General features: G+C 39.9%; 1 protein-coding gene across 2 annotated transcripts in view; it reads left to right on the top strand.

The window, feature by feature from the left end:
- The window catches only part of pcolce2b (procollagen C-endopeptidase enhancer 2b), a 31,194-nt gene extending 18,112 nt beyond the window's left edge, over positions 1 to 13,082 (top strand). Inside the window, exon 9 of one of the 2 annotated variants that reach the window (XM_089125864.1) lies at positions 12,445 to 13,082. In XM_089125864.1, the coding sequence (XP_088981990.1) occupies positions 12,445 to 12,599 (155 nt within the window). In that variant the 3' untranslated portion in view covers positions 12,600 to 13,082. The remainder of the gene's footprint in view (positions 1 to 12,444) is intronic. The other variant, XM_039666501.2, reaches the window with a different exon arrangement.
- The last annotated feature ends 1,531 nt before the right edge of the window (positions 13,083 to 14,613 follow it).

Genomic DNA, 14,613 nt, shown 5'->3' with positions numbered 1-14,613 from the left:
CAAATACTCACAATGCATCCCAATACAGAAATGTTCTGCAAATACTCACAATGCCACCAAATACAGAAAAGCACTACAGATACTCACAATGCAACCAAATACAGAAATGTGCTGTAAATAGCATAAAGTTTAACATGCTGCAACAGAGAAAAGATGCAAATAGAAAAAACACCAGCAAATTAAAGGGTTAGTTCACCCAAAAATGAAAATTCTGTCAGTATTTACTCACCCTCATGTTCATGATCTTCGTTCATCTTCGGAACACAAATTAAGATATTTAAGATATTAAGACCACTTCTGCATACTAGTCCATAGGCTTCTTGAGGGAATGACAATTGATGGCCTCGAAAAGTCATTAAAGACATCGTTAAAATAGTCCAAGTGACTACAGTGGCTCAATCTTAAGTTTATCAAACGACGAGAACACTTTTTGTGCGCAAAAAACAACAAAAATAACGACTTTATTTCAACTATTAGTTTATTTCTCTCTCTGCCTTGAGTCAGGTTACTAGTTTAATAGCGTAAGCTTCTGTTATTGTACGTCACACGCATCACACACATGACCAGCGTCCGCCAATAGTGAGCCTACGTGTGACGTAGCTCTACGCTATCACACTACGTTAACTGACTACAGGCCCATAGAGAAGGAAGTAAATATTTGAAATAAAGTCGTTGTTTGTGTTTGTTTTGGCGCACAAAAAGTATTCTCGTCGTTTGATAAACTTAAGATTGAGCCACTGTAGTCACGTGGACTATTATAACGATGTCTTTAATGACTTTTAATTGCCATCAAGTGTCATTCCCTCAAGAAGCCTATGGACTAGTATCCAGGAGCGATCTTAATATCTTAAATATCTTAATTTGTGTTCCGAAGATAAACGAGGGTCTTACGGGGTTGGAACAACATGAGGGTGAGTAAATACTGACAGAACTTTCATTTTTGGGTGAACTAACCCTTTAAGAAAACATCTTCATTTTGATAACAAATGTGCTGCAAAATGCTCACAACGCATCCAAATACAGAAACGTGCACAAATACAGAAATTTGCATGCGTTGTCACATTGTGGACAAACTAATTTTTGCAAAAAAAACAACAAAAACAAACAAACATTTTAGTGCATGTGCGCGTACAAAGTGTGTGCTGTTATAAAACTTGGGCTGCCTGCGTATATGTCTTTATGTCCATACTGTGTTGACGATAAAATTCACGTCACACGCACTGTACACAGACCCTAGAGAATGCTTTAAAAGTGAAGAATACTTTGGGCTTAATGTGCTAGACAGGTTTATCTGCCACAGACATCTGCTAAAACACATTCCTGTATCCTTGCATATTGAATAAGTAGTTGTGTTCCTCTTAGTAATGCTTGTTTGCTTCCTGGTGTGGAAAAATAAAGGAATATTTCAGGTTGTTTTCCACAAACTATAATAATTTCCAACAGGTTTGCAATTGAACTAACGTGAGCTATATTTTTTTGTAAGATTTAAAAAAGAAAAAAAAATCTATTTTTAAGAGGCCCCCTCCCTCGTTCATTTCAAGGATGTTTTAAGGACGTCCACTTGGTAGGCCTGAAGAATGACCAAGGCATGAAGCGCCATATCTGCCTGGCCAGCCGCCATGTAGTATTTGTAAGTGGTCATTCAGGGCTTAGAGGGGAGCTTAGACTTCTGGAATGGAGCGGAAGTGTTTTATTTTTTATTTTTTATGCAACGTCTGTACCTGAAGCATTAATTCGCTGCAAACCGCTGCACTCCGAAACGCTATACAGTAAACGGAAAAATGACTGCTTCCAGGATCTTGATCTTGTAATGAAGATCCTTAAAATGGGGTGCAAATTAGATTGGCCGCACAGAAAATGCTTGTAGAGCTTGGGTGACAAAAAATAATCATTACACCGTGTCCTAACTACACGCGACGCAACGCCGCAACACGCGATAAAAGGTATCTTTTCCATGTTAATCAGAGTTTTTGTCCTAACCAGACACGACGGCGACACGCGAAGTTTCTAATTTAGAAACGGTTCCTATTTCTGCGACGTCGCGGCTGACAGAATGAAGAAATTACACTGGTTATGAGTACACATTATTTATTTTTAGTTAAAAATAGGTCACTGTGCCACAAGCGATAACGGATAATTTACCTCAGATTTTGAAAGCATGTAATATAGCGTTCAAAATGAATTCTATGCAAACATACGACTGTACTTCATAACAAAATTAGTCAATGAGTATATTTTGTTAATGTTTTGATTTTTAATAATGTAATTTCTTGATTTGATTATGTCCTTACCCATATTCAATGCGAGTGCGGGCCAACAGTGCGCTTTCACAGAGAGACTCTGCTCACACCATAAGCTCATACGCTGTTCTGAATGTGTGGCTTCTCACAGTCGCGTCGTGTCTAGTGTGGACAGACACACTTGATGTCGCTGAAATTTTATCGCGTCGCGTGTAGTTAGGACACGGTGTTAGGCTAGTAGGCTTTCAATGTTGAGCCTCTTAGTAGCACTGTTGGCACGGCTATGAGCTCGGTGTAGGCCGCGCTTCCTAGCCACAAGGTGGGAGAGTTTCGGCCGCAGGCCCCCAAAAAAAGGCATTTCGTCATCTCTGTCGCTGTAATTTACCGTAAGCGAAACCACACATGGTAGACATGGTTTGTGCTGAGCAAAGCAGTGGCCTCACACTTTATGATGTGAAAACTATTTGTCCAGTCTGATTCCATTGACACAGCGCAGTTTTTTACGATTGTGACAATACTATTTTGACAATTTACAGCCGTGAGATTACAGCCATGAGAATGCGATTTTAACTCACGTAAATAACTGTACCATGTGTGAAGATAACCGTTATAAAGGGATGGTTCACACAAAAGTGAAAATCTTTTTCATGAAATCTGAGCTTTCTGTCCCTCCACTGGAAGTAAAGACATCATTAAAGTAATCCATGTGACTTCAGTGGTTTAACCTCAGTTTTATGAAGTGACTCAAATAGAGATGGGACGATAACCGGTTTCACTATAAACCGTGATAAAATGTACTGACGGTTAGTATTATCGTTTAAAATTTAATTATCATTAAAACCGTGTTTGATTATCGCGATTTTAATAAATCACTGAATCCTGTCGGCCAGTCTGACGCAGGCGCGCAGCACGCAATATTTTTTTAAATTACTATTGGAGAAGGAATGGTGGAAGGCAGTGACCGTGCTCAGGAGATTTTTCAGCCTTTTAAGAGGACCAAATCTGAGGTGTGGTCATATTTTGGGTTTTACAAAAGTCCTGAGGGAAACTTGATCGAGGATGGTCACCCTGTCTGCCGAACAAAAAGTCACTGCAATAGAAACACTTCAAATCTGCCGAGTCGTCTTGTGTGATCATCACCCGAACGCAAGGCAAGTTAACTTTGACCTCAATACCAAAACTACGTCTGGGAAACAATTGGGCACGAAATGTTGTTTTGAGTTGAAACATTTTATGTCACTCACTTGAAATAGACGTCAAGCTTCCGCGAAGAAAAGTTCGTAGCAAGTGGATTTGAGCCAAAGACGAACGAACAACTTCAAACAAGACTATTATTAAGAGTGATATTTTAAGGGATAGTAAAGTATAGATACATCACATATTAAACCGATTTTATTTTTACCACATAATTACGGGGACATATTGAATTGATAATGAGATTAGCTAATGTTTTAAATCTTACCTGTTTATGAATTCATTTTGTAAAACAATCGTCCAGACGAGATATATCACACCAATATTATCAAACTATGTAAACAATAAATCAACTCTGATTTCATTTTTGCAATACAATCAAAAACCGGAGACGCAAGACGGCAAGTTGTATTTGAATGAAACGAGAGCGCGCGTCCGTTGTGATATGGATGTGCGCTGTGTAATAATGCGTTGCTATTGACGACGGGCATTATAAAGAAGCAAATGCCATAGAATAGAATCTTGCTTTAAAAACTGCATAGAGAGGCTTGTTTTATTTGTTGTTTGTTGATTTTCAATTATAAAACTTGTTGAAATGTTTTCAGTGTGAGAATCAGTTCTTTTTGAGCACTTTCATAAATTTTTAACAAAAACCGTGATAATATTGATAATCACGATTATCTTGGACACTATAATCGTGATATGAAATTTTCATACCGTCCCATCCCTAGACTCAAATGATTTGTTTGCGAAAAAAAACCCCCAAAAACTATTTACCATTTTCTTAACAAAATATGAATCTTCAATGCATGTTCAGGAGAGCACCACGACGCATGCGTCTTGAGATGATGCGAGAGCAGATATTGCATGCAGATATTGAACGCATGTTCTGGGGGGTCAAGGGACAGAATAGAGAAGGGACAGGACACTGAGAGCTTTCTGTCAATTAAGGGACAGAAAGCTCTCAGATTTCATTAAAAACAACCATATTCTGTTGCTGTGTTCACATGGCCTAAAACTCACTAGTATCAGTGTAATTTCCATAAAACTCAGGAGAAGCTCATACTGATCCACATCGATAGATGGCAGCGCAGCGTTTAACACTATTGTCGTATTGTTCTTAAAGGGATACTTCAGGATTTAGCGTTAAGCTTTGTATTAGTAGAAAACCTGTAGTATTTTCAAATTACCGTGCTTTCCACCCTCATATCACCCTGAGATGAGAGATTTATGTATTTTTTTCTGGAAAAATCCTCAGATGATGTAAAAATCATCATTTTACGTCATCTGATTTTTTTTGGCTATAGAGGCTAAAGACTACAGTCAATAGTAGGGACTGTCCCGCATGTTCCCAACCCACCCATAGAGGGCGATCTCACTCACAGAATGAACACATAGTGTCAGCCATCTTTTTTGGAAGCTAAGCTAGCAGGCTCTTGTTCTGTGGAGAAAGCAGAGTAACTTAGTAGGAGAAAGCTGAGTAGTAGGGGTTACCATCTTCCATCATCCTCTTTTTCGCCGACATGTCCGGTCGTCGAGATCGTACAAAAAGTGATCGGTTGATGTGCGTTTTAACATTGCTAAGAAAATTCCCGCTCCTCTGTGAGAGATACGAGACCGGTGCATCTCACAGGTGTCGCTCATTGGTAATCACGCCACCGGCCTCGCGCCATTCTCCCGCGGGCCTCACTCGTCCTGCATTAAACATGATGAATGGCGACTGTAGAACGCAAATGCCGAATCCCGGATATTTTGGGCGATCTCGAAATCCCAGGCAGACTCATCACGGAAACTCACTAGTAGCCTAGACTTGTTGTTTACCTACTGCGCTCTGTTACCGGTAGGCGTGGCCTCCTAGGGCAGCGGAGAAAGTGCATTCTGGGAGTCGTTGTCTTTCATCCACATAAGCCGCAAATACATTTTCTGGCTTTTCTCAGTCTAGAAAGCTCCAAATTCAAAAATAATTTCACATTTATTTTACATAAATGACCCATTTTACACATTAAGATGAATTACACATTCATGTTTCCAGAGGTGAAGTATCCCTTTAAAGGACAGCAATGCTAATGATAGCTAAATAACTACTGAATGCACCTTTAAATAAACATTTCAATCAAAAACTGAACTTTACTACACCTAGAAGAGGTTATGGAAAAAGTTTGGGACAAGAACGAGTAAAACATGGCAAAATTTTCATTTTGGGGTTAACTCACAGAGTTAGTAATGACGAGTATGAGTTAATGATGTATTGAGCACCCCATTAAAGGGTTAGTTCACCCAAAAATGAAAATTAAGTCATTAATTACTCACCCCCATGCTGTACCAACCCCGAAAGACCTTTGTTCATCTTCGGAACACAAATAAAGATATTTAGGGGCCAAGCACCGAAGGTGCGGAGGCACCTATTGTATCTGTGCCGGTTCTTATTATTATTATTAGGGGCCAAGCACCGAAGGTGCGGAGGCACCTATTGTATCTGTGCCGGTTCTTATTATTATTATTATTATTATTATTCTTCTTCCGACTGGGCGTCTATGGCAGCCCATAGACCGGTTTGCGGGAAAGTTGTTTTGGTTTGACATTCTGATAGAGGACAGTCCCAACTTTAAATACACCAATTTTGGTGTCTCTAACTCATTCCCTCTAGCGCCACCAACTGTCCAAAGTTGCACTTTTATTATGCTAATAACTTTTGAACCGTAAGGCCTATCAACAAAATTCTTTTTTCCTCTTGTTCCTGAGCTCATGCCGATTCGATCGCACCCTATGACGTCATTTTCCGTCATAAAAAACGGCCGCCATTTTGAATTTTCCAAAAAACCTACTTTTGCGAACTCGTCCTAGACGGTTTGTCCGATTTTCACCAAAATCGCACCGGATCATCTCCAGGCAGTGCTGACAAAAAGTTATGGAATTCAAGATGATTCGAATAACCGTTTTTGATAAACGCGTAAACAAAATTTACGTAGCGCTTGCGAAAACAGACGTGAGGTTGTATCTCCGCAACGCTTACTCGTTTTCACACCAAACTTGGTACGTGTTATCACAAGCATGACCTGAGGCTACGTGCTGCGTTTCGGCGCAGCGCCACCTAGTGGTCCGGAGATATGAAAAATGGCTATTTTTGCTCGTAACTTCTGAACGATTTCTCCAAAAATCAAAAACTTGGTCTCGTTAGATTCAGGGCGTCATGCCGAGTCGACCGATATCCAATTTTCCCAGATCGGCCATTTTGGCTGTCGGCCATTTTGAATTATGTGCTAAAATGCTGTATTTTTTGAACGCATGAACGAATTGTTACGAAACTCGTTATGGGTCATCAGTACGATGCCCTGAAGAAGCCTGAGAAGTTTCGAAACAGCGCCACCTAGTGGTGAATTGTTTTATTCAAACGCTTATAACTTTGGGTGTGGTACACTTATTTTCACGGGAGTCATATTTTTGAGGTCCTGAATCGTTGCCGAGTCCAACGATACCAAATATGTCGGGTTTCGTCTCACGGATGGCGTAGCGTAGCGATTTAGCGCGAAAAAAACACTTGGCGATATCTTCAAAACCGCTGTTCCGATCGAGACGAAACCACCGCCAGAAACACGGAATCATAGCTTGTTAACTATACGCTAATGCCCAAATGCGTAAATATTGATAGTAAGGGGTAGTAAAATTCAAACAAAGTCATGTGTCAGTCATTTTTTACGTGTTTTTTCATATAAATGTTTATAACTCGGAAGTAACTTGAGATATTTGCACCAAAATTGACACACATATGTATGGGGTCACTCTGAGGACACATAAAAAAAATTGTGGGACTGAGCCTCTTGGTGGCGCTATAATAGAACAAAACGTGAAATTCCCATTGACTTCAATACAGTTTTGTGAAATACAATGCTATACTAAATAAATGCTTTGGTCTAACATTACGAAACTCAGTGTGTGCCATAAGCAGCATGCCCTGAAGGTACTCAAAAGATTTTGAGACAGCGCCACCTGTTGGTCAAAAGTTATAAATAATTTCTGAGAACACTAATAACTTTTGAATAAATTTGCCTATTGCAATGAAACTGATCTTAATAGATTCCTTGGGTTATGCTGAAAACATAGATATCAGGTTTGCCATAATCAGCCAAACTTCCTGTCCGCCGTCTTTATTTCTTTGGAAAACCTTCTTTTTCGAACTCCTCCTAGACCGTTTGTCCGATTTTCACGAAAATTGAATCGTATCATCTCCAGACGGTGCCGACTAAAAGTTATGAATTGCACGATGATAGACAAAACCGTTTTCGTATACCACAGCATCAAAGTTCAGGCATGCTGCCAAAATTACTATTTAGGCTTTATCTCTGCAATGCCTTCACATTTTGACACCAAACTTTGCATGTGTCATTTTCACCTCACTCTGACCACATCACATCTATTTCGTAACTGCGCCACCTATTGTTCGAAAGTGATAACCCATTAAATCATCTTATAAGTTAATGTTTATGTGATTTTCTTAGCCATTTGCCCAAAGTTCTCTCAAAATGCCCTTAATTGCTCCTTGCTGCAGTTGGTCTGCCACTCCTTGCCATTTTGGCATATGTTGCCGCTTCTTGCGCTTGGCCCCGGTAATGGCTGCTTGCAGCTATATTTATTATTATTATTCTTCTTCCGACTGGGCGTCTATGGCAGCCCATAGACCGGTTTGCGGGAAAGTTGTTTTGGTTTGACATTCTGATAGAGGACAGTCCCAACTTTAAATACACCAATTTTGGTGTCTCTAACTCATTCCCTCTAGCGCCACCAACTGTCCAAAGTTTCACTTTTATTATGCTAATAACTTTTGAACCGTAAGGCCTATCAACAAAATTCCTTTTTCCTCTTGTTCCTGAGCTCATGGCGATTCGATCGCACCCTATGACGTCATTTTCCGTCATAAAAACATGGCCGCCATTTTGAATTTTCCAAAAAACGTACTTTTGCGAACTCGTCCTAGACCGTTTGTCCGATTTTCACCAAAATCGCACCGAATCATCTCCAGGCAGTGTTGACAAAAAGTTATGGAATTCAAGATGATTCGAATAACCGTTTTCGATAAACGCACAAACTAATTTTACGTAACGCTTGCGAAAACAGACGTAAGGCTTTATCTCCGCAACGCTTCATCCTATTCAGACCAAACTTGGTACATGTAATCACAAGCATGACCTGAGGCTACATGCAGCGTTTCGGCGCAGCGCCACCTAGTGGTCCGGAGATATGAAAAATGGCTATTTTCGCTCATAACTTCTGAACGGTTTCTCCAAAAATCAAAAACTTGGTCTCGTTAGATTCAGGGCGTCATGCCGAGTCGACCGATATACAATTTTCCCATATCGGCCATTTTGGCTGTCGGCCATTTTGAATTATGTGCTAAAATGCTGTATTTTTTGAACGCATGAACGAATTGTTACGAAACTCGGTATGGGTCATCAGTACGATGCCCTGAAGGAGCCTGAGAAGTTTCGAAACAGCGCCACCTAGTGGTAAATTTTTTTTTTCAAACGCTTATAACTTTGGGTGTGGTACACTTATTTTCACGGGAGTCATATTTTTGAGGTCCTGAATCGTTGCCGAGTCCAACGATACAAAATATGTCGGGTTTCGTCTCACGGATGGCGTAGCGTAGCGATTTAGCGCGAAAAAAACACTTGGCGATATCTTCAAAACCGCTGTTCCGATCGAGACGAAACCACCGTCAGAAACACGGAATCATAGCTTGTTAACTATACGCTAATGCCCAAATGCGAAAATATTGATAGTAAGGGGTAGTAAAATTCAAACAAAGTCATGTGTCAGTCATTTTTTACGTGTTTTTTCATATAAATGTTTATAACTCGGAAGCGAATTGAGATATTTTCACCAAAATTGACACACATATGTATGGGGTCACTCTAAGGACACATAAAAAAAATTGTGGGACTGAGCCTCTTGGTGGCGCTATAATAGAACAAAACGTGAAATTCCCATTGACTTCAATACAGTTTTGTGAAATACAATGCTATACTAAACAAATGCTTTGGTCTAACATTACGAAACTCAGTGTGTGCCATAAGCAGCATGCCCTGAAGGTACTCAAAAGATTTTGAGACAGCGCCACCTGTTGGTCAAAAGTTATAATTAATTTCTGAGAACGCTAATAACTTTTGAACAAATTTGCCTATTGCAATGAAACTGATCTTAATAGATTCCTTGGGTTATGCCGAAAACATAGATTTCAGGTTTTGCATAATCAGCTAAACTTCCTGTCCGCCATTTTTATTTCTTTGAAAAACCTTCTTTTTCGAACTCCTCCTAGACCGTTTGTCCGATTTTCACGAAAATTGAATCGTATCATCTCCAGACAGTGCCAAATAAAAGTTATGGATTGCGTGACGATAGACATAACCGTTTTCGTATACCACAGCATCAAATTTGAGGCATGCTGCCAAAATGACTATTTAGGCTTTATCTCTGCAATGCCTTCACATTTTGACACCAAACTTTGTATGTGTCATTGTCACCTCACTCTGACCACATCACATCTATTTTGTAACTGCGCCACCTATTGTTCGAAAGTGATAACCCATTAAATCATCTTATAAGTTAATGTTTATGTGATTTTCTTAGCCATTTGCCCAAAGTTCTCTCAAAATGCCCTTAATTGCTCCTTGCTGCAGTTGGTCTGCCACTCCTTGCCATTTTGGCATATGTTGCCGCTTCTTGCGCTTGGCCCCGGTAATGGCTGCTTGCAGCTATATTTTTGATTGAATCTGAGGGCTGGATCACTCTTCCATAGGCTTCCTAAGAGACTGGCTCTTGACGGCCCATAAAGTCATTAAAGAAAAGGTTTAAATATTCCATGTGACTACAGCGGCTCAATTATAAGTTTATCAAGCGACGAGACTACTTTTTGTGTGAAAAAAACATAAATAACGACTTTATTCAACTATTCTATTACTTCCTTATGGGCGCATGCGCGAGAACTGAGGCGAGGACGTTCTCATTCGTCTACTTCTTGTTACCGGCTGCTCACCGCTTAGGAGTTTTCCCGCCCCCTACCGTATAAGATGATGTGCTGATATAGCTGGAAGCGCAAAACTTTCTGTTTACAAGCAGAGGAAGATGCGCGCTGTACATACGCTTTTCAATTTGCGTATTTTCCGCACTATAAGGTGCACTTAAAACCCTTTAAAGATGAACTGAACTGAAAAAATTCGACGATGAAAACGTGTTGTTTATGACAATTAAACGTAAATTACACTAAACATTTTAATAAAAAATATTAATATAGCTTTTTATAAGCAACGCAAAATTGCGCTTGTTAGCGCTGGCAATTTCGATGACGTCACTGGCATGGTAGGACCCGCGGAGCGCCATAGACAACAGCTGCAGGTCCTATATACACTGACGAAAATGAGCACTTTTAACGGCATGGATTACGCATTTGAGTCCGCGAGGGACAGGCCGGTAGTGTCTGACTACCACCACATGGAGGACGATCAGTTTTAGGCTTCACTTACAGTACAGGATCGTTTGGGGAGAAGTGATTGTGGGCGCGAGCGCTGTGGAGTATGCATACTGCACAGGAGTCGATCTTTTGCAGAGAGGTCAACCTGGAACATTTATTGATCGGCGAAAAATGCATCACCATGCACCGTTCATTTCGGATGCTGTTCGGTGAGAGAAACGTGTTGGGGGAGGCTATGCTGTCTCTAATGGATGTCCGAGCTGAGACGCGAGCGCCCCATCAGTAGCAGGGTATTTTACGTGACTAGGCTGGGCTAACTTGTTTTCTCAGACTTTTCTCAGACTGTTTAGATTAACAGCGTACTGGCAGTTCACTCTATGGGCGAGGGTGCATTTAGAAAGGAGAATCCCATCCTTTACCGTGAACTATATATCAGGAATCTTTTCCCCTCAGCCGAATATCAAGGATTCGAGTAACGGTAACGTGATGTGTTGAACTTGTAACTTGTGTAAATAAAACATTTAATGCAGACATTGTCAGACGTTTCATGTACTCATTGACGAAAGTACATATCTCTAGATAGTGTGTCGCTAAAAATTCTGTTTCTTCAGCCATGTCAGCGCGCCTCAGACTGTTTACAAGCTACGGCTGTTCTGCTGGTGCGGGTAGGCAGCGGAGTGGCTTACCATGCCAGTGACGTAGTCGAATGTTGAAATCCAACATGGCGGCGCCCGTGTAACAAAAACAACACTTTCAATGTACCATTTTATCCCTTTTAACAAATTATGCCATTTTAAAAATTGTACCAATGATAATTAATAAAATACATCTGTTATGTCACCTTTTTTCAAATTTCAGTTCAGTTCATCTTTAATCTTCTCAAAAAACGACAGTGTTCCTTATAATCCGGAGCGCCTTATATATGGATCATCATTTTATACGGTAGATGGCGGTAAAACTCCTAAGCGGTGAGCAGCCGGTAACAAGAAGTAGACGAATGAGAAGAACGTCCTCGTCTCAGTTCTCGCGCATGCGCCCATAAGGAAGTAATGGAATAGTGGAATAAAGTCGTTATTTATGTTTTTTTCGCACAAAAAGTAGTCTCGTCGCTTGATAAACTTATAATTGAGCCGCTGTAGGCACATGGAATATTTAAACCTTTTCTTTAATGACTTTATGGGCCGTCAAGAGCCAGTCCCTTAGACAGTCTATGTAGGACTGATCCAGCTCTCAGATTCAATCATAATATCTTTATTTGTGTTCCGAAGATGAACGAAGGTCTTACGGGGTTGGAACAGCATGGGGGTGAGTAATTAACGACTTAATTTTCATTTTTGGGTGAACTAACCCTTTAACCATTGCTTTGTAATGACGAAGTTAACAGCCAAACTCACTAACAAAATGTATTTTTTCATGACGAAATCTCACTCTCATATGTTTATAAAGTATATAAACATATGGAGTGGATAGAGCGAGTGAGGCCCCAGAGAAAAGCTGATCCAAAGCCCTTCCTGAATGTCTCTGCCGTTCCGTCACTGCATTCAGGTTTTTTCTGTGTGGTGTCGCTAGGTTTGAACTACATCTTCATGGGCCATGCAGACGAGGAGGGCCGTGGAATGATCGCCCCCCATCATTTCATCATGGCTTTTAAGGCCAAGAACCAGAGGGCCTTTAACATGCTGAAGAACAAACGTTGCTGAGCTTTCTACGGAAAATCTTTAGTCTTGAAATCCACACATGGGTGTGTGATGTCTTCATATTTGCCCTGCATGTCCCAACTTCCTTCATCACCGTCTTCTGAGGAGGCCGAGGACTGTCGAAGCACGTGGCACACACCTGGTTGGGCTCTCTTGGTTCCTACTTCTCTTCTTACTGTTGTGATGAGCATCAAAATGACAGCAAGAGCGAAAGTAATAAGACAGGTCAAGAATACTGGAATGTGAAGAGCAAGATTATGGTGTTTTGAATTGCACAGTTTACAAGATATTTGTAGATTTTTAATCCAATAACAAAGTTAGACAAGCTAAAAGTCAAACTAGTTGCACATCTTTGCTGTTTTTGAAATCATGCTGGATAATATTGAAATATTTTCATAGAAACCTATTCCTAGAGGCGAATGTTAAGTTATAAATTATTTGTTTTATGATGGAAAAATAAAAGTTCATTATCGTTTAAATCTCGGATATTGTCTTCCTGTTTTTATTTTTTATTTTTGTAAATTAATTGCATTATTTTCCAGAATCAGTTTTGTTTCAAGGAAGTTTTCAGTTGAAAATATTTAAGTAGTCCACATATTCATGTCAAGACATCTGTTTCTTAAATTGCCTAGGGCTCATAGTGCTTGACTGTGAAAGGCACTATTCTAACATGTAACTCCTTAGTAAACTATTAAAATGGCCATATTCTATAATTGTGTAACATTCTTTTTTTCCCATAATAAAGTTGCTCAATATTTCTTGTGCCAGAAACAGTTATGAGAATTTTACATACTCTCCTTGATCATTAGGATTAAGTAGACTGTCACTGTGAAATGATAAGTAACAATGTCCCAGTAATGAATAATGAACAGGTGTTGTCATGTAAATGCGGGTATATTTTTTAATGAACTGCTTTTTTTTTGCTGCCAATTAACTAGAAAAGTAAAGGTTTTTTTTTTTTCAACCTTGAAAGCTTTGTATACGGTTTACTCATAGATTGAAAAGCCTCAGTCATAAATAGACATATCTATGTTATTTTTCCCTGTCTGAAACAAGAAAACCTTGAGTCAATTAGGAAATGAACCCAGAGTCAGAACAGGGTGAAAGAGTTACACCGTGTCTTCACCGGATGCGACCTTGAGGCCATTGGAGAGGATTTATGAGTGGCAGTGAAGCGATGCAACTGATGCTGGTAACTTGACAGTAACATGCCGAATGCAAAAAATCATTCAAATTTAATTCATACTACCCTTATTCACACCATATAGAGCAAACTTTTTTAATGGTATTGAAGTAAGTTTAAATTCAAACGTAGTACCTACTCAGTACCGACAGTATGCGATTTCAGGAACACTGGGTCAGTGTTGTAGTACTCGAGACTCGGACTCGGTCTCGAGACCATATTTTAATGGTCTTGGTCTTGTCATGGACTCGTGTCCATTTGGACTCGGAATTGACTCGTACTCGAACATTTTTTTTTTAGGACTCGGAATTATTCCCGAGTCCACTCGAGTTCAATTAAAAATATTTTTTCATGATTGTTAATGTATGTTAATAAAATATTTCTTTAAATTGATTGACACGCCCAGTGATTGGTGATTTTCTAGTGCGCAACTGCCCATAAAAAATTGTAATAAAATTACTTTTAACACCACCTACTATGTGGCCTTTTTACCCTAAACTGATCATATTTTTTAAACTAAGTAAATTCAGTAAAAAAAAAAAAAAAGGATTTCTCTAAGTAAATAAAAGTAAATTAGGTAATCAACCCTCACTGGTCTCGGTCTCGACTCGGACTCGACCGTCTCTGGTCTCGGACTCGACTCGGACTCGACTCTCTATGGACTCGGTCTTGACTCGGACTCGACTCTCTCTGGTCTCGGTGTCGACTCGGACTCGAGTGAGGTGGTCTCGACTACAACACTGCACTGGGTCATCAAGGTTTGAAGAACTCTATACGTTTAAACACTGAGTACGCTGAAACAATTGCTAAAACTAAGCAAGTTCAATAGAAAAT

Source organism: Pimephales promelas, chromosome 22, assembly GCF_988280905.1.
Source record: "Pimephales promelas chromosome 22, fPimPro1.hap1.1, whole genome shotgun sequence".
Classification (NCBI taxonomy): Eukaryota; Metazoa; Chordata; class Actinopteri; order Cypriniformes; family Leuciscidae; genus Pimephales; species Pimephales promelas.
This window is presented reverse-complemented; position numbering and strand designations above follow the sequence as displayed.